Source organism: Argiope bruennichi, chromosome X1 (assembly GCF_947563725.1).
Source record: "Argiope bruennichi chromosome X1, qqArgBrue1.1, whole genome shotgun sequence".
Taxonomy (NCBI): Eukaryota; Metazoa; Arthropoda; class Arachnida; order Araneae; family Araneidae; genus Argiope; species Argiope bruennichi.
This window is the reverse complement of record NC_079162.1, coordinates 40,857,561-40,880,790: the sequence shown is the minus strand read 5'-3', so window position 1 is coordinate 40,880,790 and position 23,230 is coordinate 40,857,561. Positions and strand designations below refer to the sequence as shown.

Here is a 23,230-nt window from a genome sequence, read left to right as displayed (position 1 = left end):
TTTCTTACTGGAAAAATATGAAATAATATTTTACTTTAGATATAAAATTTCATTAACAATTTTTCATTTGTTAAAGTAGGAAATGGTTATTTTTCAATTTTTGTTTTTTCAAAAATTTCGTAGTGTGAGAAAAATTTAGAAAAGCACATGAATTAATAAAGAAAAAAATTATTATTTTTTTAGATGCTTTTAATAATAGAAACTTACATAGAGTACCTTTGAGTTTTTTTATTAGGAGGATATTTCCAAATATTTCCATCATGATTATAGTTGTCAGCTCTAGGAGTACTTCTTTTAAGCTCTCTAGTAAGGCTTTTACTATTCTAAACTAATGATATAATGAATAATCCACTTATTTTTAAGGGTAATTATTAATGTTAATATCCAAATAAATACCCAAAATGAGTAATTGGGTATTTATTTTGCATTTCTTTTAATATAAAGTATCTGCATTGGTTTATAATATGATTCTGTTGTATATATATGTGTGTAATAAATTCAATTTATTTGCATTCAAAAAATTAATTCTTTTCTAATCACTTGAAATCAGATTTGAAAACTACTACAACTTTTGAGTTGTATGGGCTTTTGGCCATCTCACCCTTCTCAGAGTTTAATTTCTGTAACTTTGTCTAATGTTGTGCTGTAATATTGCATGAAAGGCAAGCGGCTGTAGTAAATACTTTCAGATATACATTTTGCCATTTTTATAAACTTTGAGTGTTTTCTCATAGTCTCTTCCCTCCCCCCTTCCCCTCCACATCTTAGTATCTGCTTGCAGGATACTGATTCTATTCTTAGTCTTAGAAAAACAAAGAGGGAAAATAAAAATGCACTACTTCAGATTTCTGGAATATTATTTTTGATTTTTATTCCCTTTTCAGTACCTCTGGATTCATTTTGCAATAATCTGCTTTTTTTTTTTAATTTATTATTTTTTAGCAGCAAAATTCTTCATTGTTCTTGTTCGCTGTTTTTCCTTATCTTTTCTGTTTTTGACAGTTTTCTTTGTCTCCTTGTGTCTTCTGAACAGATGCAAGCAGCTTGAGTGAACCATTTTCTCTCATGCCTTTGGGTTTGAATGAGATTTTCAGCAGCAACAGCGCTTTCCGCATAGCCATTGAAGGCAGTTGCCCCTTATCCCGAGACCTCAAAAGCTATTCAAAGATTTTCTAGAAAATTTTAATTTTTTACATTGCAAACCTTTCTTGCTTATTGAAAAACTTTTACCTTACTTTTTCTTTAAAAAAGAGAAAATGAAAGATAGAAAATGAAATAAGAAAAAGATCCAAATGAAATATAAGGGGAAATAAGCACTAAAGAAACACCAAGAGAAAAAATAATAATTTCTGAAGTAATAATATTTGGTAAATTTCTAAGATATAAAAATTGAAAAAAAAAATCATAAAATCAACAATGCTTAAAAGGTTAAGTACATAAAAGAAATACATATTAGTCATATTTCAATGAAAGGGATAAATTTTGAGAAGAATCATTTACATAATTCTTCGATTCTCGGTATTCGAAGTTCAATTTTTCTTTTTCGACAGAATTTGCTTTGCCGTTGTTGAGGGAATATGGTTTTTACAAATGTGTTATCATCGGGCAAGACGGATATTTCTATTTTTAATAATGTAAGACTACCTAAATTAGTAAGAATGGCATCATAATATTTTCTAAAAGAAAACAATTCTAAATGCAGAAAGTTACAAACAGCGATTAAATATTTAAGAGAAAATTCTTTAATTCCTTTTTGCTTAGTTTCGACCAAATTGAAATCCGACAGAGAGCCATGCTAATTTGTAATGTAAGTGAAGAGAGAGATTTCTTTTCTAAAATGCATTAAAAACTATCTGAATACTATGAACCAACGGCACTTAAATGAGCTGTCTCTGATTAAGGGAAAATGACTTAGTACGGGAAATAGATTATTAAAAATGTATAATTAAAGGCAAGAAAAGAGATTTTAATATTTTAATGACTTGCAATATCCGCTTCTATGTTGGTAACATTCTTCTCACAGTTTTTTCTCCCATTTTTTTTACTACCATTTCTGAAATATCATTTTAATATTGCTCTATATGTACATTTATCCCTCATCTAAAATTTAATTTTTTTTTTTTGTTATTATTTAGCATTATGCTTTCTATCGTTATTGTTCAAAAATATTTTTGTAAATTTACTTTATTTATTAAAATAATTGCCTGAATTTAGGATAATAATATATTTTATGGGATACTTCTGTTTAAATATGTTATATTGGAACTCACTGTTTTGTCTCACAAATTGTATTAAATTCTTAATAAGCAAAAAAAAAAAAAAAAAAAAAGGAAAGAAAAGGAAAGTCTTCTTCTAAGGGATTGAGAGAGATGAAAAACTTGTTGTTTTAATGGACTTAAAAAGGAAGGAGATTCGCCAATCTTCCTGCTTCTTGGGCTACGATTTTGATTAGAGGTAATCTAAAGATCAAACCATAACTTACTTTGTTTTAAAAAAAATTGAGAAAAGCTACTGTGATTCAAAACAGTGGCGGATTTCCGACTAGATAGCTATTTCAGAACGCTGGTCTAGGGGTGGGAGTGCTGGTAGGACGATTAATAAATGTTATTAGCATAGTCGGCAAATAAATATCTTTTCTTCTTGCATTCCTTTTAACCTATACACAAAACTCTTAGCGGCGAAGTCTGTAGGTTTCCAACAGAATGATTCCCGAGGTTTTGATTTCATTTTCGGAATCATACTATAATATCGTTTTTTCTTCTCTTGATGAATCTTCAAGATCAAATGAGATAACTTATTTGAAGTTATTTGAAGAACGATCTTTTTGTTTTTATTCGGGAAACATAAATCCCATTTCGAGTAAGGAGAACTCATTTTCAAAATCAATAAAGTGAAATCAATAAAAATAAAGTTTCAATAAAGTGAATATCTTGGTTTGTTATTACTTTTTTGGATCCCCCCCCCCTCTAATAGCCGATATGCTTTCAATTTCTGCGCGTGGGGCCGTGGTTGTCTGGTAATAAAATCTTGGTCTCGGGGTCAGAGTGCTCTAGGTTCGAAAAAATTTGTCGGGTATGCTAGCCTGTTGCTCATTAAATCTGAAGACCTGAGCCGAATGTGGTGCGGAAGTTTAGAGAAGGGAGGGATGCCAGCTCAGGTGACGTCCTCGTAATCACTTCGTAATGAAAATTACGAAGCAAATTATTTAAGCACTACGAGGTTGTTTTCTTATTGTTGCCGTTACTGAAAGAAATAGTAGACTGTGTACGAATGTACAGATGAAATGTACAGACTATTTCTATGCTATCAGCTCTTTTTACTTCCTTCGATGGAACATTTATTGGGAGAGCTTGGTCATTCTCCTATATTCCTTTATGAATGCTTCTAAAGTTTCAAAATCTAATAATAAAATTTTTATTCGATACCATTTATTAATTTAAATTATTTTAATTAATTAGTTATTAGATGACATTCTTTTTTTGAAAAATGTCAGTTCTTTGTTCTGTTTTTAAGTTGTATTAATTTATCCACAATTTAAGATTAAACCGGAAATGAACTTATAAGACTTCAATTTAATTCAATTTACAGTTATTGAATATTATATTGCAAGCTTTCTTCCAGATAGCTGGTTGTGACCATATTCTTCATTCTAAAGTTTCACTTGATCGTTGTGGTGTTTGTGGGGGATCTAACAACACATGCAAAGAAATAAAAGGGCAATTTAACAGAAAAGTTGATTATGGTAAGTTAGAAAATTTTTGCTTTTCTTAAAATGATTAAAATTGAAAATAGGGAATCAATAAGTTTTTGAAAGTATTACTGCATTAAAACAATCATAGATACAACAAAGCTCGATATCAAATATTATTAAATGAGTTATTATTCTATACTTTTCATCTATTTAAAGACATGTATGTATTCCTGTAAATAATAATATTTGAAGAAATTAACATTTAACGAATAGTTTTAAAATAAATTGTACAATAAATCTATAAAAGTAATCTCTTTCAAAGAACTGATAATGTAACTCTATTCATCAAAATTTTTCTTCGGCAAATAGAAATAATTACTTGTACTTTGCTAAAAATTAATAATTGCTTTTATTTCATTTGTAATTATCATCAGAATTTTTGAATAGGCTTTATAATTGCATCTTTTTTTTTTTCTTTTGTCTAATTCACTAGAATAATTATTTAAAACTAACTTTCAGTTTGCTTTAAATTATTTATTACACTTCATATTTGAAGTATATCATTAATAATTTTTCTGTCTGGTGGCACATTTAAACATTGTAATCAAATGTAATTTTGTGCTAGCAACATAGCATTCTTATCATTACTCTGCTGTAATTGTTAATATTTATACTGGAAATATCAGATGGAGACGAAATACTTCATATTACAATTATAGACATATTTTTCATATGTTAATGCATCTGTTTAAGAGAACACTAAGGACATTTTACATGTTTTAGAGAAAATAATTTAGTTTTTCTCTAATATATGTAAACCATTATGTGTATTAGAGAAATAATTTAAATTATATGTGTATACCATTCTCTTTAATGTTTTTTTTTTTTCATATTACTTTACTCTATTTTATATTTTATAAATACCCTTCTAGGTTACCATAATGTAGTAATGATACCACCAGGAGCCAGTAATCTTAGAGTAATACAGCACAGTCCAGATGGAAGTGTCGATGACAACTATATTGGTAAAATTTACCTTTTAAGCATCTGAAAGAATATATTGTGACTATATTATCAAATTTTTTCTCAAATTAAACACATTTCTGTTTTTTTTTTTCAATAGATAAATTTCTTAAAATAAGAAAGCTTTTCAAATTATATTAATCTCAATAATTTTTAACTTAAAAAATATTAGCAGTCATACAGCTTAAGTATTTTACAATTAAATTAGGAGAAAAATTAACCATTGTGCAATAAGTTTGCTGTGTGATATTGAAATAAATTAGAGGTATTTCTTTTATTCTGACCATCAGTATTCTTATGATTGTTGAGAATATTTTATGAATTTATGTTAATCTATGTCTCTACCAAAATATATACTAAATAATAATAATTAAGGTAAGAATGATTTTTTCTGACAAATCATTTAACCTGTCAATTAATTGTTTGTATCTGTAACAATTTAATTATTATATATTCTAAGGTTTTGAAGAGTAGCCTTACATACCTTAATACTTCTTTAATGGAAAGAATTTAATTTGCCTTATACATTTTCTTGTTTTATCTTGAAAATTTTCTTGCTGAATGTTATTTGCAATTTATGAATGTAGTGAAAATGCATTAAAATATGTTATTTGAAATTCAAAAGAAAATTTTTATCTTGTCTGACTTACAGAGGTATTTGATATCATTTTAAATATATAGAAGTAAAGATTTTAAATTTATAAAAGTTCAGAATGCATGAGTTAGAAGTAAGGAGTATGTTCCATTTTAAATTCTAAGAATCTGTTTTTTCCCATCTTACTAATGCTTTAACCCTTGTTTAAATTAGTATTTTACGTTGAACATATTATTTTTCCTTTGTAAAGGTAAGTTCTATTATCCTTTATATCTAACTTATTAGCCTAAATTACCCATTCAATATTTAAAGGTGAGTCGGTCATTTTCTTTCGGAGATGTGATATTAATCATGTTTGTATGAAATGTTTGTTCTGAAATAGTCAAAGGCATTTCAAATGTGACTGTGTTTTTGTTACCTTATTAGCATTGAAAGATGCATCTGAAAAGTACATTTTGAACGGAGACTTCATGATCAGCATGTTCCCGAAGACTTTAGCATATCATGGAATAACTATCGATTATTCTGGCAGCCACTCTGTGATAGAACATATAAATAGTTCTGATCCACTTACAAAAGACTTATTTGTCCAGGTAATTTAGCTTGAATTTATGCCATATTTTGAATTTAAGTAACTGTACAGTATATATTTTTATTAAAGGTTTTGTTTTTTCTCAAAGATTTTTCTGTACACTTCATTTTTTATTGGAAAATTTAGTTTATATGTATAAAGTTGAATCATACATGTTTTTATCCTAAGAAACGAAGCATTGAACTCTATATTCAAGGAATAAAATACCAATTAAACAAAATCTAGTGTCTGGTTTATTATACTGTATATCAAAAGAAGGTGGCTTAGCAGGATGCATGCATGCATTTTAGATTATATTTCTATATTCTTTGTTTTCTTAAGTTTTTTATTGAAATTTAAGTAAGTATCTTTTGATTTCTCTATACTTTTCGTGTACTACTCTAGCTTTTTGCAATTCATAATTTTAACTTTTAAGCTTTCTTGAGAATCGTTTATACTTAAATATCATTTTCCGATTATCATGAGAAAGTAATCATGTGTGCGTTCTTTTTTTACATACACAAATATTTTTATGTATAACATTATGATGAATAAAAAATAAATTACATTTCATGAGAGGCTGCAATTCTGGAAAGGTACGAAATTTATATTTATGTAACTGCTTATTCTGTCCCAATTTTTTCTTTAATTTCTTAGACAGCACTTTTTTCTTTTAAATTCTGAGAAAAATATCCTAAGGATCAATTGAGAAGGTAGGTAAAATTTCTTATGTAAATATAGCTCTTTAAGGATATGAAACTGATTTGGGTTTTACAATTAGTAAAAGTGTATTGTTAAAAGTTAACAGCATAAGGCTATAACCCGAGTTCATTCGTTCTATATTTCTATATGTACATTTGATAATAAAATATAATTTGATCCTTAAGTGGTTAATAAAATCAACTTGCCCATGTTATTAATGTAAAAATAAAAGCATACTTTTATTTGAAATATCATTTGAACATTAACATTTCTGTCTTGCTGGTAGAAAAACAATTTTACTTTTGAAAATTATTTCAATAAATAATAAGATGACAAAACTTATTAAATTATAGTTTCAGTATTAAGATTTCTGAAATCGGTTTCATACTATGATAGATAATAGTATAATTAATATATTTGAAATAATTTTATTCTATATAACAAGTAACAGAGAATAAATAATCTAATAGTATCCCTTTTTTCAGTAAGAATCTCGTTGATCCTTGGTTTCTTTATCTCCTTGATTTTTATCATGTGATCCACGAACTATAAATAATACTGAACAAATGATTTGAATAGATTATTTATGAATATTTTATACACTATATGAAAAAACAAAGCATTAATGTATTTTAGTGTTTTGTGCCTTCAAAAACGCTATTGGGATTGATTGATAGTATATATGCAAGCTTACAAATACCTTTCACTTATTAATAGAAAATGTTTTCATCCGTAAAAACTTTACTTAAATTATCTATTTAGCGCATATTTTTTTCATTGCTTTTTTGAATATTTTCTTCCTTTACGTAATAACAATGAAAATCGATTAAACATGCATATCTGTAAATGCTCTGTTATGAAGCATTTGAGTTAACATGATGATGTTTCTCCAGTGCTTTTCATAAGATCTTGGCGTTTTCCTTTATTGAAAAAATTGATGTGTATTTGTCCTAATTATCATTTATTTATACAACTTGAAATTATTGTTGATCCCTTTTCTGCCTTTATAAAATGACAGAAAAGGTATCGATTTCAGAGATATAGGATTCTACATTCAAACCCTGTTCTTTTGAATAAAAACACTATGTAACTGAATTTCATTGGGTAACTGTACACTCAATTTGTGGTGTTGAAGTTAGAAGAGCCCATGTTTTATTTCAAAATGGGATTTAAATATAACTAAACGTCTCTGTAGAAAATAAGATATTCAGGCTTTCTCTCCTCTCATTATAAATCCTAATGTTTCAAATGTTATGACAAATAATATATCCATTAGTTATTTCATGCACTATCTAGGCTTTCATGATTAAAATTGCATCTATTGAGAAAATGGATACTCTATAGTTTCACATGAATTTTACTTACTTTATAGTTCAAAAATTGTTTAATTGAAACAAAATTGGTTCACGTTTAAAAATAAAATTGTGCATAGCTGTCCTTGCTTGTTAATTTAATTTTGATATCTGAGTTTCCTAAATTTTAACCTGTATTTTTTTATGAAAACTCTTTAAATATCTTTTATGGCATTTTACACTCTAAATGTATTTTAATTTGATATAAAAAAAACAGAATTTAATTTCTTTTTCAGTCACAAACATTTTTTTTTTTCTCCCTGAAGCGTTGCTTTGGAAGTATAATTATAGGTTTCATCAAGAGTGGATTTATCTACAATTTTAATAGATCATTTTTATATATTCTTAAAATTTGTTTTTATTTTTATTTCAAGCTAATTATATTTAGTTCATTATGCATTTTAAAAAGGCGATATTTACAAACACTAATTACTGAATAATTATGCTGCAATAAAAATTATGTTCAGGAAACTTCTTAGTAGTGAATGCATATTTTATATTGGATTTTACGTCCTTCGTATTTTGGCCTGTGTTATAGCAACAATCTTTTAATTATTTAACATGATAAATGCTTTGCATCTCGTATTTAATTCGAGTTATTTTTGACATCAGGCTTTTTTGAACGACAGGTAATAAACAAACATTTACCTTTAGACATTACCATAGAACATTTTGTCTCTTTTCAAGGTAAAATGCTCTAGTCCCATGGATTATATTTTGTTTTATGACAATCATTACACTAATTGCACCCTTTAGTATTATTATATTCATTTTGCTATTGTACTTTATATTTTTGGAATTATTATTTTTACCTAAGTTGCAAAAATTCCTACATCGCAGTATAATTATTGGATATAAGTTAAGACTTTAATGAACTGTGGACTCGAAGCTTCAGTCGGTTACTGAACTTTGAACATGTTTCTGATGCTGTGTTACTAATCAGTGAAGTAATGCTGTGAACATGTTTTTCATTGAAAATCATTCTCATTTTGATATTGAATTTTTTTTTCGGTGTTTTTCGGGGTTTTTTTCAGTTGTTTGATAAGTATTAATTCTTCAGGTCCTGGTTGTTGGAAAGCTTCAGCCACCGAATATTAGCTTCAGTTACACGGTTCCTCTTACTGGTACTCAGCTATACAGTTGGAAACTAGCGACGCAATATTCAGAATGCACAAGATTATGTAATGGTATGTATAAATGGGGATGCTTATTATTGTCACATATTTACTTCTATGTCTGTGTTGTTTGTAGATTAAGCGGCATAAAGTGAATGATTCAGATAATTTTAAGTGCAGCCTTTTTCTGTTTTCACCAATGACAACTTATGAAAACGGTATGTGAAAATTCCAAAGAACTTCTAGTTAACTTTTTTAAAGCAAATGAAAGCTCTCTTCAATCTCTGTATAATTTCATTGAGAATTCAATTTTTAAGCTGTGAGAAATGCAAATGTTCGAGCAACTTTTTTTTGCTACATTTGAACAATATATTTTTCATTTTCCCTTTTCAACGCTCAGTTTAATGCTGCTAAATTCGTTTCATATCATAAATATAGATAATTTATAATTTAAATTACCACAAGATGAATTTTACATTAAGGAATACTAACTATAATATGAAAATCATTTAAGGCTATGCTTTTTTACCTGATATAACACTGAATAAATATACAGAAAGGAATTCAACATTTATGTGTGTTTTTAGATGTACTTTCATTGTTACTTGTATTTTTATTCTAATTAAAAATAGCTTTAAATCTTTCTTTTTTTTTTTTCCATCTTGAAATTAGTTTAGATATAAATTAACTAATTTTCACTAAGGATCCGAGTTGGCGTAGGTACAAATTAACTACTTTTCACTAAGGATCTGAGTTGGCTTAGGTACAAATTAACTAGTTTTCACAAAGGATCTGAGTTGGCTTAGGTACAAATTAACTAGTTTTCATCAAGGATTTGAGTTTGTGTAAAAAGAAACCAAAAAATTCTCTTTATATGGACATTTAAATTCAGGAAATGCATATCTGTATCTTTGTAAACTTTCCTATTAATTAATCTGGTGTAATAATATAAGATCAGCATATTTGACATTTTTTACATATGCCAATGGATTGTTTGAAATAAAACATGGTATCTGAACCATTGTCAGTGGAAAATCATTTCTTTTCAGAATAGCAGATGTCAGTAGATTTTAAATAATTAGTATAGTATAAAGGTGGCCCAAATGGAAGAAGACGAGATTTTTAAAAAAAGTAATGCCTTTATTATAAATTTAATCGAAATCGCCATTATTATTCATACACTGGACCCAGTGTTCCAACAGCAGGCCCTTTCTTATGGAATAGATTACGATTTTTATTTGAAAGAATCCCGCTCTGCTTTCTTCGTTAGAACGTCCTAACGAGAACGTTTAATTTAGAAACTGCGCTTAAATCTAAAAATGCGATATTCTCATGGCGACTGGGGCTGTACACTGGGCGTTCTGATTCTTCTCAAGGAAAATTTGGTAGGATTGTCGAAGTATCACGGAAGACGTGTGGTTGCGCATTATCGTGAAAAAGGATAATTTGTTACGAGAAAAGACAGGGACATTTGCCTTGGATTGCTTTCCGAAGTTTCATAAGAGTGATGCAGTATTGTGCAGAATTAATAGTGCTGTTACGCGGCAGAAATCAGTCAAAAGCTGCCTTTAGTGGTTGAAGAGCAGCATTAACATAATTTTCCTTGCAATAGGCTTTACTTTTTTTGCAGTGGAGGGGATGATGTATGTTTCCACTGCTTGCTGAATCCGGTGTGTAGTGGTGACACGACGACTAGTCGTTCTCTGCGATGTATTTCAGAAATTTTGGATATTCGTTACAGGCTGTGCCCCATTTGTTGATTGGTTTCAGGGATAAAGTGTTTAGGTAACCGCTGCATACAGGCTTTACTGAACTACCGATGTTGGTGGATGAGTGATTGCACTGTTCCTTTATTCAAGGTCACAGCTGCATAGATTTAACGAGTCGTACCCTTTTGATTTTTCCTTAAGCTACAACAGATACAACGCCGATCATGGTATTTATTTAATCTTGTCAGGGGACATTAATATTGATTTCTGCCTTTTATTAAAACTCCTTCACCATTTGTTCACAGCTGTTTGTTCTAAATAGTACTCGCCATCCATTTGACGATAAATGTCGATATTACTCTTTTCTGCCACTAAATGCTTATTACTTTTTGCTATTCCATTCTGGTCGCATCCATCTTTACCGTGCATGAAAGGCATTTTGATGCACTTGCCAACAAATGAATCAGCCTATATGTGAACTTCGATATTCTCTGTGAACGTTTTTTGCAATCATGAATGTTGATGCTGCTCAGTTGTGACATTCTCACACCTGCCCTTTTTTTTAGGGGGGGGGGCATTATTATTTAATATAATTGTCATCTTTTTTCTGGAAAGTAAAATTGTAATTGAAAGATATTTCAAAACATTTCTAAAATATTGTGGACAATTTATTATAGTAAAAATTTTGATTCTAGTGTCCATTATTTTGTATTTTTAATGTGCCTTTAAACTGAAGTAATCATTAAAAATTCAAGATTTATGATTCTATGAATTTTTTCTTTTCTTTCCGTGAGAGACCAGTCAGAAAGCTAAGAAGTTGACAGGAAGAAAAATAAAGAATTATTCATATCTTAATTCTTTTTATTATTAATTTTATATTGATTATCTTTTTAGAATTTAGAGTAAAGTAACCATTACTGTCATGCTGCCTATTTTTTTATTACACAGAAAATTTTGTGAAATTATATAAAATTGTTAAAATTTTATATTGATTCCAAAATAAATCGTTTGATGATAAAAAGTGATTTTACAAAGCAAAGATACAAGCTGTCAGAAAGAAATGTCTTAGAGTTTTACATAGATTTTTGTTTGAATTGCTCTTACTTTTTGATTATGCATTTAGTTAGATTATTTTATATTACATTTCAATCAGTGTGCATTTTTGAACATTTTCCTATGTCATTTGGACTTCTTAAAATTTAAAATATTTCAGAAGAAGTAGGTACTTTAGCCCCTCCACCAATTTAGCCCTTTTATTTCTTTAACTATTTCTATGATATTAACAGTATTCCTGCATTTCAATGGATAACTATTATTTTATGTATATTTAGTTTGAAAGCCATGTAAATGTCAGTTTTATACTCGTAATTTCAGCTCCTTTGAATGAAGGATTTCATAGTAAATTTTACAATGATACCAAAAGGTTATTTTAATTATTTCTTTCTTGAGGTAAAGTATAAATATATATTATATTTTCTTTGGCCCGTTTTATTCCATCTTATTTATCCAACAAAATTGACATCGTTAATATTAATTTGAAAAATTAAAATTTCTGGCCTCAGGCAAATGCATTTTGATTCTCTTGTTATAATAACAATCCATATAGTTCACATTTTGACACATTTTTTTCGTAAAAATATTGTTGGTTTATTTTAATAATTTTTTGAAAATGTTTTTTTAAAATATGTATCATGGGAAACATTATTCATAAAACTTTAAAAAAATTAATCAAAGTAATTATTTCAAAGTTTCTTTATTTAATTGATGAAATCTGAATTTTTTAGAAATTTATTTGGCAATAAATTCATAACATTTTTTAATATACATGCTGCAGCGACCAGCCCAATAACCATAACCAGCTACCAATGAGTCTTTCTCTTAGATGATTTTACTGTTACAACATTTTATACAATTTAATCTTAGGATTTTATGGAAAAGTTTAAATTGTGAATTGAATATTTTTTGAAACTGCTCAAAGAGAGCAGCAGTAATCGTTATTCTTAAAGAAATATTGCTTGAAAGTTTTTGGCTATTCTTGAAAGGGATTTATTTTTTTAATTTTATGACGAACAACTTTGAGGTTTAATAGAAACAGTATATTTATTATTGGTTCATTAAAAGGCATGTTCTTTGAATTAAAGTTGTTAGTTCTTAGTTCTTAAATTATAGGAATTTCAACAATAGTGTGTAGAACGCAACATTAAAGGGATTCTTCTTTTTGTCTCAGTTCTTTTTATATCTAAGTGTTTTAAATTAAAAAACTTTCAAACAAATAGTTTCGTCTGTTTAATTTTTTTTCTTTTAAATTTTTGATAGGTATAAGTTCTTTAAAGCCTATATGTGTTCGATTATCGGACCAATATCCAGTGAATGAAGACCATTGCAATGATATTTCGAAGCCCAGTTTACAAAAAACTCGGAAATGCAACGAACATTGTATCCTTAAGTAAGTTAATGCTTTTTTTTTTAGCTGAATGAAGTGTGAAGCACAATCTGTAACAAATCTGACATTTTTCTTCTTATATTACATTTTATGTATACATTAATTTAATTACTGAAATTAGTATCTTCAGTTTTCTTCTCTACATTTATTAGTTTATATACAAGTTTTCTCATTATATATATATTATTACCGTCTTGAACGTTGTTTTTACTAACATTCAAAAAGAGTAATTTATCAAAAGTGCTGACTAAATCAATAATATTAATATGTTTGGTGCTGATCACGTTAATGAACTTGTTTTCCTTAGCTGTTAGTTCGCATTTGTGGCATTAAAATCTTAAGAGATTTTCCTTACTTTTCGAGTAATCATTCGTCAGAGAACTATTGGTATACATATTTTCATTTTGTTTATATCAATTAACTTAATCATATTTTTTTTATTTATTTTAAATTGAAGCTTATATATGCGTATTCACTTTTATAGATGGCAAGATGTTAGCAAGTTAGACTGTTCAGTTCAATGCCGAAGAGGAATTCGTCATAGAATAATTAAATGCATGAAGGAAGAAATTTCTACTAGAATAGCTCATGCTGTGCCAGAAGAACACTGCATGCATTTAGGTCCAAAACCAAGTTCTCAAGAAAAGTGTTCTGTCTCTTGTCGCAATTCATCATGGATATATTCGGATTGGTCAGAGGTGATAATTTATTCTATTTCTTTGAAATGTTTTGCATCAAATTAAAAATAGTTTCCTTCTTCTTTAAAACTTAATCATATCTTTCCTTATATGCTATTAGTTCCTAAAATGTTATTTTCCTATATCTGCTATTAGTGTTGAAGATTTCTGTAGGTATAAATACAGCGATGTAATATTTTACATGACAGTTCAAGAGTGAAAAATAGAATATTTAAAGAAAATACTCAGTCCATTTTTACTTTGGGTACTGTATTTTTGTTCAACGATTCACGCTGCATTAAAAAGGTATGAAACGTATTTAAGAATGAATGGCCACTACTATTCTGAGTCATTTACAATTTTAAATATAATTTATAGCTTTCCTTTCTGTTAATCACACAATAAAAAAAATTATCTGCTGCTCTTTTCCCTTTAATGTTTTCGGAATAATTTTATAATCCTTGTTCTTATATTAGTTTTTGAATTGAATTTATTGGTTTTGAAAATTTCGATACATGCGCACTTGAATTTTGTCATATCATTTTTAAGCTTTCTGTATTATGTAAGGATTACCTATACATGCCTTACATCTTAAATTGCTCAGAAATATTTAGAAATCTAAATATATCGTAGAAATGTTTTCAAATGTTTCCTCATAGTAAAAGATTCTTTATGTTGTAGTTGTTATGCCTTCAAGACATTGTATTTTCATCAGAATATCGAACAATGTCATACTCCTGCAATATTGAATGTGGAGAAGTAAAATAAACGCACTGATATTATATCTTCGCAATGTTCCTATCGCGTTGGCCGTCTGTACTCCTCTTGCCCTTTGTCATTTACATTTCTGCACTATTGAGGAATGTAAAAGAAATTATCCTTTTTAAATTTACTTTCTAAATTTAGTTTTCATAAATTTCATTTATTAACTTTTAAGCGTTTGTTCATAATTTTTCACCTTTCTCATTTAATTTTAAATTTGATTCTAAATTATTTTGTAAACAAAAAAACTATCTGGTTATACAATTATAAAATTATTGTAAATCTGAAATCATGTTCTTCCTCTTTATCATTGTTTGAAATTTATATACTTTGTGATAACAAATTTACGTTTATAACAAAAATATATAATGTATCAAAATTTGTGAAAGCCTAATGAAATATTTATGCATTTAAAATAATTGGCAAAATCGAAGAACCAGTCTCCCAGCCCCAACTACTGTTCCAATTTCACCAATTTTATAATTTTTATTTTGTATAAAAGCTTATGATTTCTAGATATATCATCAATGGTCACTTGTTCCCCCACCCTCCATTTTCGAGAAATTTCATAATTTGGAAATTTTGACAGAAATGTCAGCCTCAGCAGCTGGACCGATTGTGCCAATTTGATTCACAAGTTTATTTCGTGATTCTGCTGGCTAAGTTAGCTAATCAAAATGAAACGATTTATTATAAACTTATAATAATAAATTAATAATAAACATATAACTTATAATATTTTTCAACAATAATTTTTTTCTTGCTTTTGAAATGTACTTCACCAAAGTTGACTGAAATGACTAATGGTTGAGGGAAATGTGATCGCCGAAGGGCTTAGTTCTCAATAAATTTTGTTGCTATGCTTTCATCTCTTATCTACAGCAGTTGCAACAAAAGGCGGTCATAAAATAACACTGATAAAGCAGCAAACATTACTGATCACCTAAATTTTTATATCAAATTTCAGTTTTGATCAGCATATATACATTACAATTTTTATTTTAATCGATTTAATTTGCAGTGTTCAGTATCATGTGGAACTGGTACTCAACAACGTACTTCTGAGTGCCGCAATGCTGAAAATATTAAGCAACCAGATGATCATTGTGATTCATCTACTAAAGTTGTGTCAAAAGTATGTGACCAAGGTCCATGCCCTCACTGGATGGTTGGAAACTGGACTGAAGTAAATACACTTTTTCTGATAATTTATTTTGGTAGAAATTTATTTTTGCTGCAGTTTGGAGAAAATACGATTTATATTGCAGATATTACATTTGAGAATAATCATTATATGTAAAGCTCTAAGGCTGTTTGATTTAGATTTACTATGTTTAGTTAAAAAGTGTTTTGCCAAAAATTGAGGAAAATTTCAGAATTGATTTATTTGTTCCATTGCATTTGTGGGTATAAATACATTACAAAATTTTTAGATTCTCTCTCCTTCCAAGTAATTGTTTACTGTACAGACTTGCTATTTGAGGTAAGTCTCTACAGTAAACAATTAGGAATGTTCTCGGATTAGGAATGAAACTCGAATTTTAAGTTCAATTCTTAATTTCGACAGTAAGGATTCATTAATAGTAAGGATAGTAAATGATTCTGGTTAACTGTTTGATTTAAATGGTGCTGACTGGTAAATTTTTTTATGCCTACTATTTATTTCAGGATTGAGAAGAATAGAATAATTCTATTGTGTACTTTTTTTTTTTTTTTGCATTAAATGACTGGTGGCTTTTGACATTATGACTATAACTTGCATTTTGTTGATTTGATAGATACGTGTTTTGAAAATGCTCTAATTTTTTCCTACATCCTTTGTTGTTGGAATGGAAACTTTATATCTAATAGATTTTAATACTCTTGGTGCAGTTAATCATATCCTGAATTGTAGATTTTTAATTTTGATTGTATATGCATCTATCTATGCATTTATTTTATTATAATGAAATTCGGATATCAAAACAAGAAATTTCGGTTGTCGATTATTATGGAGATATGAGAAGCAGAAGGTTAGCTGCGTTTCGTTTTATGTATTCATACTGCTATTTAAAATAAATTCTTCTATATTTCTTGTAAAACGAATTGTATTTTATTGGAAACCCTTCGAAGATATGTTTCTTCGCCATATTGGTGCAACATCTCTTTTCTACGTCTTTAGTGTATATATTTAAATATCTGAAAAGTAGAATAGTTAACCAGATAATATTGTTTGCCTTATTACGATTTTATAAGTCTAACACTTAAGATCGACTTTAATGTCGATTAATTAAATCGGTTTATATTTCTTAATTTCTACGTATGCTCAATGCTATATTTTTATTTAGTATGCTTTCTTTCTTGTTTTTATAGTGTTCTGTGACATGCGGCCTTGGTGTGAAGCAACGACCCTTTTGGTGTCAACATGAAAACAAATATGTCGATCGACGCTATTGTGAAGATGACAACATTCCTATTGCAAAAGAAACATGTAACATGGGGGATTGTTTTGAATGGAAAACAGGTCCTTGGGAACCGGCAAGTATTTTATTGAAAAAACATTTTTATTTTTAATGAATGATATCTATTTGCTTTAGTCAGCTTGCTATTTACTCTTTATATATCTTTAATATGCTCTTAGATTATTATTGCATGTAAACAAATTTCATCTGTTTTCCCTTAATATATTTTCTTTTACTAATGTTGCAAATAATTAGATTATTTAAGACTTACATAAACATTTACTATTAGCTCTTTTTTTTTTTTTTTTATGAAACAACGGCAATGGAGTAAACAAAATAATACAGTTTATAGATTTTTAACATCATGTTTTGTGTACTTTTTATCTGCAATTCAATTGAAAATTTGAAAATTCAAATTTGTTTTGATCGTGTAATAAGAATGCTATTTTTACCATGTTATCTAAAGATTTGAAATAATAACTTGAATGTTCGTAATTGGAATAAATGAACATTATTCCACGATAATAAATTTATTCATTAAAATATTTATTGATTTATTCTGTACTAATTTCTCTTTATGTTGAAGGATTTTGCGTTTTAAAATCATTATTAATAATAAATATTAAAAAGAATTTGTTAGTGAATATATATACAGAAGTCTCAAAACGATATTTTAAATTGATTTCTCATTGAACTCAGATAAGATTTATGATTCCTTTGTACTGTTGTACAGCATTTTTTTTTAAATTTGCAGTGTCATGTTTAACTTGATTTGCCACATGCAATGATTCTTTCTTTATTATATTCCTAATGGATTTCGATCATCATAAAAATTGCAGAATATCATTTGCAACTCCAAAAGTAATTTGTTTTCACAGTTGCATATGAATTATTTTACATCTGATTATTTTTCGAACTGTAAAGAGTGAAATTCAATTTAAACTTTTTTTCTGTTAAATCCACAGTTTTACTATCTACTTTAAAGCTTCTAGATATTGTTTTCTATTTCTTTTGATTTTACTAAAATTATATGTGTGTGTGTATAATTTGTTATATATATAAATTTCTCTTACTACCCATTACTAGCTTACATTTGTTCTTTAAAAACATGGCTCATGAGTAATAATTGTATTAATTTGAAAAATAGCGAAAATAACATATAAAAATCATCCTAATCCTTTGGTTCATACCATTAATTCAGTTATTATAGTTTTTCTCTAGTTCATTTTATTGTTCTGCCCCTTTTATACACACATGCGTGTGTAATTCTTTATTTTATTTATTTATTTTTGTCTTAAATTGATATCTAATTTCTTTTTAATTCTTTACAACAAATTGTGGCATGAAATATGTTCAAGTTATATATTTTTTAATTATTTTTTTTCCATGTTTGATATAGCTGCAGTAACAAAGAAATACATATAACAAAGAAATTTTCACATTATTCTTGTCAAATTAAGATCTACTAAATAGTGCCACTTCCTTTTAAACTGGTTAAGCCACTTAAAGTTCTACTGATTCAGAAATTAGAATCCAGAATCCTATCTGTAATGCCAATTCTCTGTATGGGAAGTTTTCTAAACTATGAATACCTTGACATCATTTGATTTGCATATTATTTTCGTAAAATGTAGAAACGTTTCTTTCGGGTTTTAATGCAGCATTATTACTAATATAAAGAGACACTAACTTACATGCATCAGTTTTGTGACTAAAAGAAAATGTTAAATTTGTTCAGTGTACATTATTTATTTATTTTTTTGTTTGTTAGCTGAAAAATTTAGTGGTATTATTCCTCTGTATAAGTCAATTCTCATCTGAATTCTTTTTTATGTGGTCATTATCTGTTTCAGCATTTTAATAGCCATCTTATAATTTGAAATTTCAGTTATAAAAATCATTTTAATAGAGAGTAGTATTTAAAGTATTTTGGGCAGTTCTTATTTTTACATATTTCCTTATAATTACGTAATAATTAATTATGTTTTTAGCTTTCCTCTAAAAATTGTTATTTAAAAATAAAAAGGGACATATGTCATAGTTATTTATGCTTTATATACTTCTTTGCCTCAAGCAGCGATTTTTATTTATATATATATTTATTTTACTTTCTCAAAGATGTAATGCAGTTATTCTAACTTTTTTGTGTCTGAAAAAATTAAAAAAATCGAATACATCGATTGTAATTAGTAGAGTAAATAATAACGAGACAATCTAATTACTTAGCTTTTAAGATTACAAAGGTTATGCATGTAATGGTATCTCTTAATTGAAATTCTAATTAATTTGGTAATTTTTCTATTATTTCCGATCCGAATCCCACTTTTTTTCTCTAATTATTTCTAAGACGCACTCTAAAACATTGTTGAACATTGCTATCTCTTACTCTCAGAACGAAGGGATAAAATTACACAGCACCTACGTATTCCTCTCAAAGATATCTAATATTCTATTTCCTAAGTCGACACGTGTCAAAGAAATCCCTCTCAGAATCTCAGTAAAATGACTAGAGGGAGAAATTTCTGTCACTTTTTGTTCTTTTGTTCTAGTACGAACAGATGTTTTCCGTCTTTCGTCCCCATGTACAAATTTTTGCCCACAAAAGTGGTGAAATAAATTAACGTTTATTCCAAAACCACCGCCGTCGCGGAACCCATCTATGAAAATTATGCTATCTACATATGTTTGCTTATTCTCTGTTTTGCAATGTTTCAAAAATTTTAAACTCTTAAAATACTTTTGGCAAAAGTCTATCTGTGGACAAATTTTTTGGTACTTCTTTTCCCACAGATTTTTACATAGCTCCTTCTTTAAAGTCTATTTCTTTGCCTTTATAATATTCTTATAATTTCCGTATGTCTTCTTAAATTTAAAACCTTTTGCTATGGAGACCTCTAGCAAGTAAAGTTGCTCTTGTGATATGCACTTATTAAAAAAAAAAATCATGTGAAAAGATCAAGCATGTGAACTGCTTTATTGAATCGAGTTTTCGTCATTTATGTTTATGATTCGTACGTTTTTTTAATTTTTTCTGTTATAAGTGCGCGATTATACATTTTCCCATTCATGACTAATTCGAAAATTCTTTCCATGATTAAAATGCTTATATTGAAGAAATTAATTCAATAAGATGCTTGTTATAGTGTCCAGTAAAATGTGGAAATGGTACTACACATCGAGTTCTAAGTTGCCAGTCCTCGTCTGATCAAAAAGTTGATGAATCTTATTGCTCTTCTTTAAATCGACCTCCAGCAAGTAAAAGTTGTTCTTCTGGCCTGTCTTGTTCCAGTAATCTTGGTATCAAGAAGAAGAATCCTCTGCAGAATCGTTTCAAAGAATGGAAGCCTCCCCCTTTACGCACCCTTAGTGACACTAACTCTATTCCGGAATTTAATCGAGCTATTTGGAAGGAAGGAAGATGGTCGAAGGTAAGTTATTTCATATGAAACTTATTAGTTACTGTTGATTTAGAAAGTTGTTATTTGTTATTTCTTTTCCAATTTTTATGAGTTCCTTATAGTCAAAATATTCTGTCAAAGCATACAAATTTGTTTCTTCGTGTCTTTTTGTTTTAGCTTGTTTCGTGTAATCAGATTTTATGATCATTTTTGGCAGCTTATTTGATCGCTGTAAAATAAAATATGCTACAAGAATTTTCACAAATTTTGATTTGCAACTAGTCATATATTGCATCTGTTGTTTTAAGTTATTTAAGATATTTTACAGGGAGAATATTTGCTTCGTCGTTTTAATATTTTAAACTTTAAAAAAAATCATGTTAATGTCAGCAAAAATTTAAAACCCAAATTGCATTCGATAGTAATATGGAAAGTTTCTTGTGAATTTTATCATTAGTAATTCGTCAAGGACACTTCAGGGAACTGAACAAATTGTTTTAATCTAATAGAAAATTAGCAATCGGTTTTGGTATAAAGCATTCATATCCTTATGTGCCAGCATTTCAACTGTAGGAAGAAACATTTTCCTTATTATTTTGGCGTCCTTATTTATTTTATAACTATGTATGAACGACTAAAAAATAAGCTGCTTAAAAGATAGCAATGATTGTAAGTGCAGAAACATGAAGTGGCATTCTATATACAGGTTATATCTGAAGAGCTTACTTTCTTACATGCATTAATCATCTAAATAATGTAACTATGCATTAGATTTTGCTTGAGATGTTGAGCAATTCTTGTAATGTATTCATTGATGAGTAGCCAGCTTTTGCTTTTGTTAAAAGAAAAGGTATTCGTAATGCCTGCTTTGATATTAAACTTTTTCATTTAAATTTAATGTTGGTGAGAAGATTTTGATAGAATCGAATTTAGAAACCGTTTTCTGACGTGAATATAGTTTTTGAAAAGTTTGTATGACAGATTTTGATCTATGTGATTCTTTCTTATGTACATGTAGTGCTCAAATACTTGTGGTGAAGGCGTAAAAAGGAGAACAATAACTTGCCATGATTCTCATGACGACTCACGCCTTTCTTTGAGTTATTGCGATTCCAAAAGGAAACCTAAGACCACAGAAAAATGTATTGGTAGACAGTGTACTCATTGGGAAACTGAAGAATGGTCTGAGGTATTGAAATTTTATGTATTTTAACTATCCAAAAACTATCTACTTTAAGTTATACATGTCTGTTTCTAAACTACGGATTTTAATAGTTTTTTGAGATATTAAAAGTAGGGATTCTTTTTATCCATGTAAATGAACGAATAATATTTCATTCGTAATATGAACTTTTTTTTTTGCAAGGATGTTCGAATTTTAGTATTAAAAACTATATAGGTTATATTAAAAATTTCTGCATTATATATTTATCACTTTTTGTAATTTACCTACATCTGAAATAATCATTAAAAATTAACATTTTAGAAATTTAGCTTATCTGGGAAAATAATCATCAATGTTTATGTTTATGAGTCTTAAATAACTTTCATTGAAAGCTGTACTTTTTATTATCAAATCAAAAATTAATTTTTTTATTTATTCTTTTTTTCCCCACTTTATATACGTTAATTTTTGTAATCTTTATTATATTTCAGTGTTTCTGCGATTCAAAATCGAAAAGTAGGAAAGTTACTTGCATTATAGAAAAAAACAAATTCGGGATTAATGAGTGCAACATAGAAGAAAAACCGCATTCTTCTGAAAATTGTGAATGTATTCATAAAATGCATATCCAGCCTCATGCAGTAAACTATTCTGAGTGGAAAATTGGTCCGTGGGCTGAAGTAAGCTTCACTGCTGTATTTTTAATATATTTTTTCAATGGTGTTGTGTTTTTATTATTTCTATTAACTGCCTTAAAGGCACCTTATAAGATAGGAATTCCTATTACTATTTAACTGCCTTAAAAATGTAACACAAAATGGGAAAGTGTGCTGTACAAAAAAATGAATAATCCTTTCTCTTCAATCTTAAAAATTAATGCCATTGTTTAGTTAAAAAAAAAAAGTTACCCCTTGCATGTAGTAAGAATAAGGTTGGGATATGATTTAACTTGGAAATTACAGTCATAAGCATTTTCCAGAAATATGTTGATGTCTTAGCTTTGTTGAAATAATTTTTGCAAGCGCTTATTCAGAAATATGCGATTTAAAAATCTATGTATAATCTAGTAAATGTTTTCTTCCATCATTTTCAAAATATAGTAGAGTTATGATTTAAGTGCCACAATGTTGTGGAAAAGAATAAACTTAAAATCTGAAAAATATCTTTTGTGTGGCAAATGTTGGTAATTTCCCAGGATCCTAAAGATGCTAAAGCCTGTTCTGGAAATTGTCAAAATCATATTTTCAGTTTGAAGCCATTCTTATTTATAGTTCGTCAACGGATGTTGAGACTACCACATTTCAACGACTTCATCTCATTAAGGGGTGAGACACGATGAGTGCATTTCCAGTATTCCCTTCTACCTTGGATTTTCCCTATTGCATATTAGTAATTGTAAACATCTCCTCCTTTCATGTTTCCTTTCACCCCTATTTTGAAGAATTAAACCCATCCTAACGCATGCGCTTAAACGCGGAGGGTTTTACAATCCGTTGCTGAACTATAACTACAAGTTCAATCTTTATAACTGCAACATTAGACCAAGATTATTATTATACCATTTCTCCTTGTTTATTTTCTTTAAC

At 28.2% G+C, this 23,230-nt stretch overlaps 1 protein-coding gene across 1 annotated transcript in view; it reads left to right on the top strand.

The window, feature by feature from the left end:
- Positions 1-23,230, top strand: part of LOC129958690 (A disintegrin and metalloproteinase with thrombospondin motifs 9-like) — a 241,905-nt gene that overhangs the window by 198,324 nt on the left and 20,351 nt on the right. The window contains exons 15-25 of the mRNA XM_056071336.1: positions 3,622-3,742; positions 4,624-4,716; positions 5,736-5,902; positions 8,995-9,121; positions 13,075-13,204; positions 13,686-13,899; positions 15,662-15,826; positions 16,993-17,157; positions 20,225-20,509; positions 21,498-21,668; positions 22,136-22,324. Coding sequence (XP_055927311.1) covers positions 3,622-3,742; positions 4,624-4,716; positions 5,736-5,902; positions 8,995-9,121; positions 13,075-13,204; positions 13,686-13,899; positions 15,662-15,826; positions 16,993-17,157; positions 20,225-20,509; positions 21,498-21,668; positions 22,136-22,324 — 1,827 coding nt within the window. The remainder of the gene's footprint in view (positions 1-3,621; positions 3,743-4,623; positions 4,717-5,735; positions 5,903-8,994; positions 9,122-13,074; positions 13,205-13,685; positions 13,900-15,661; positions 15,827-16,992; positions 17,158-20,224; positions 20,510-21,497; positions 21,669-22,135; positions 22,325-23,230) is intronic.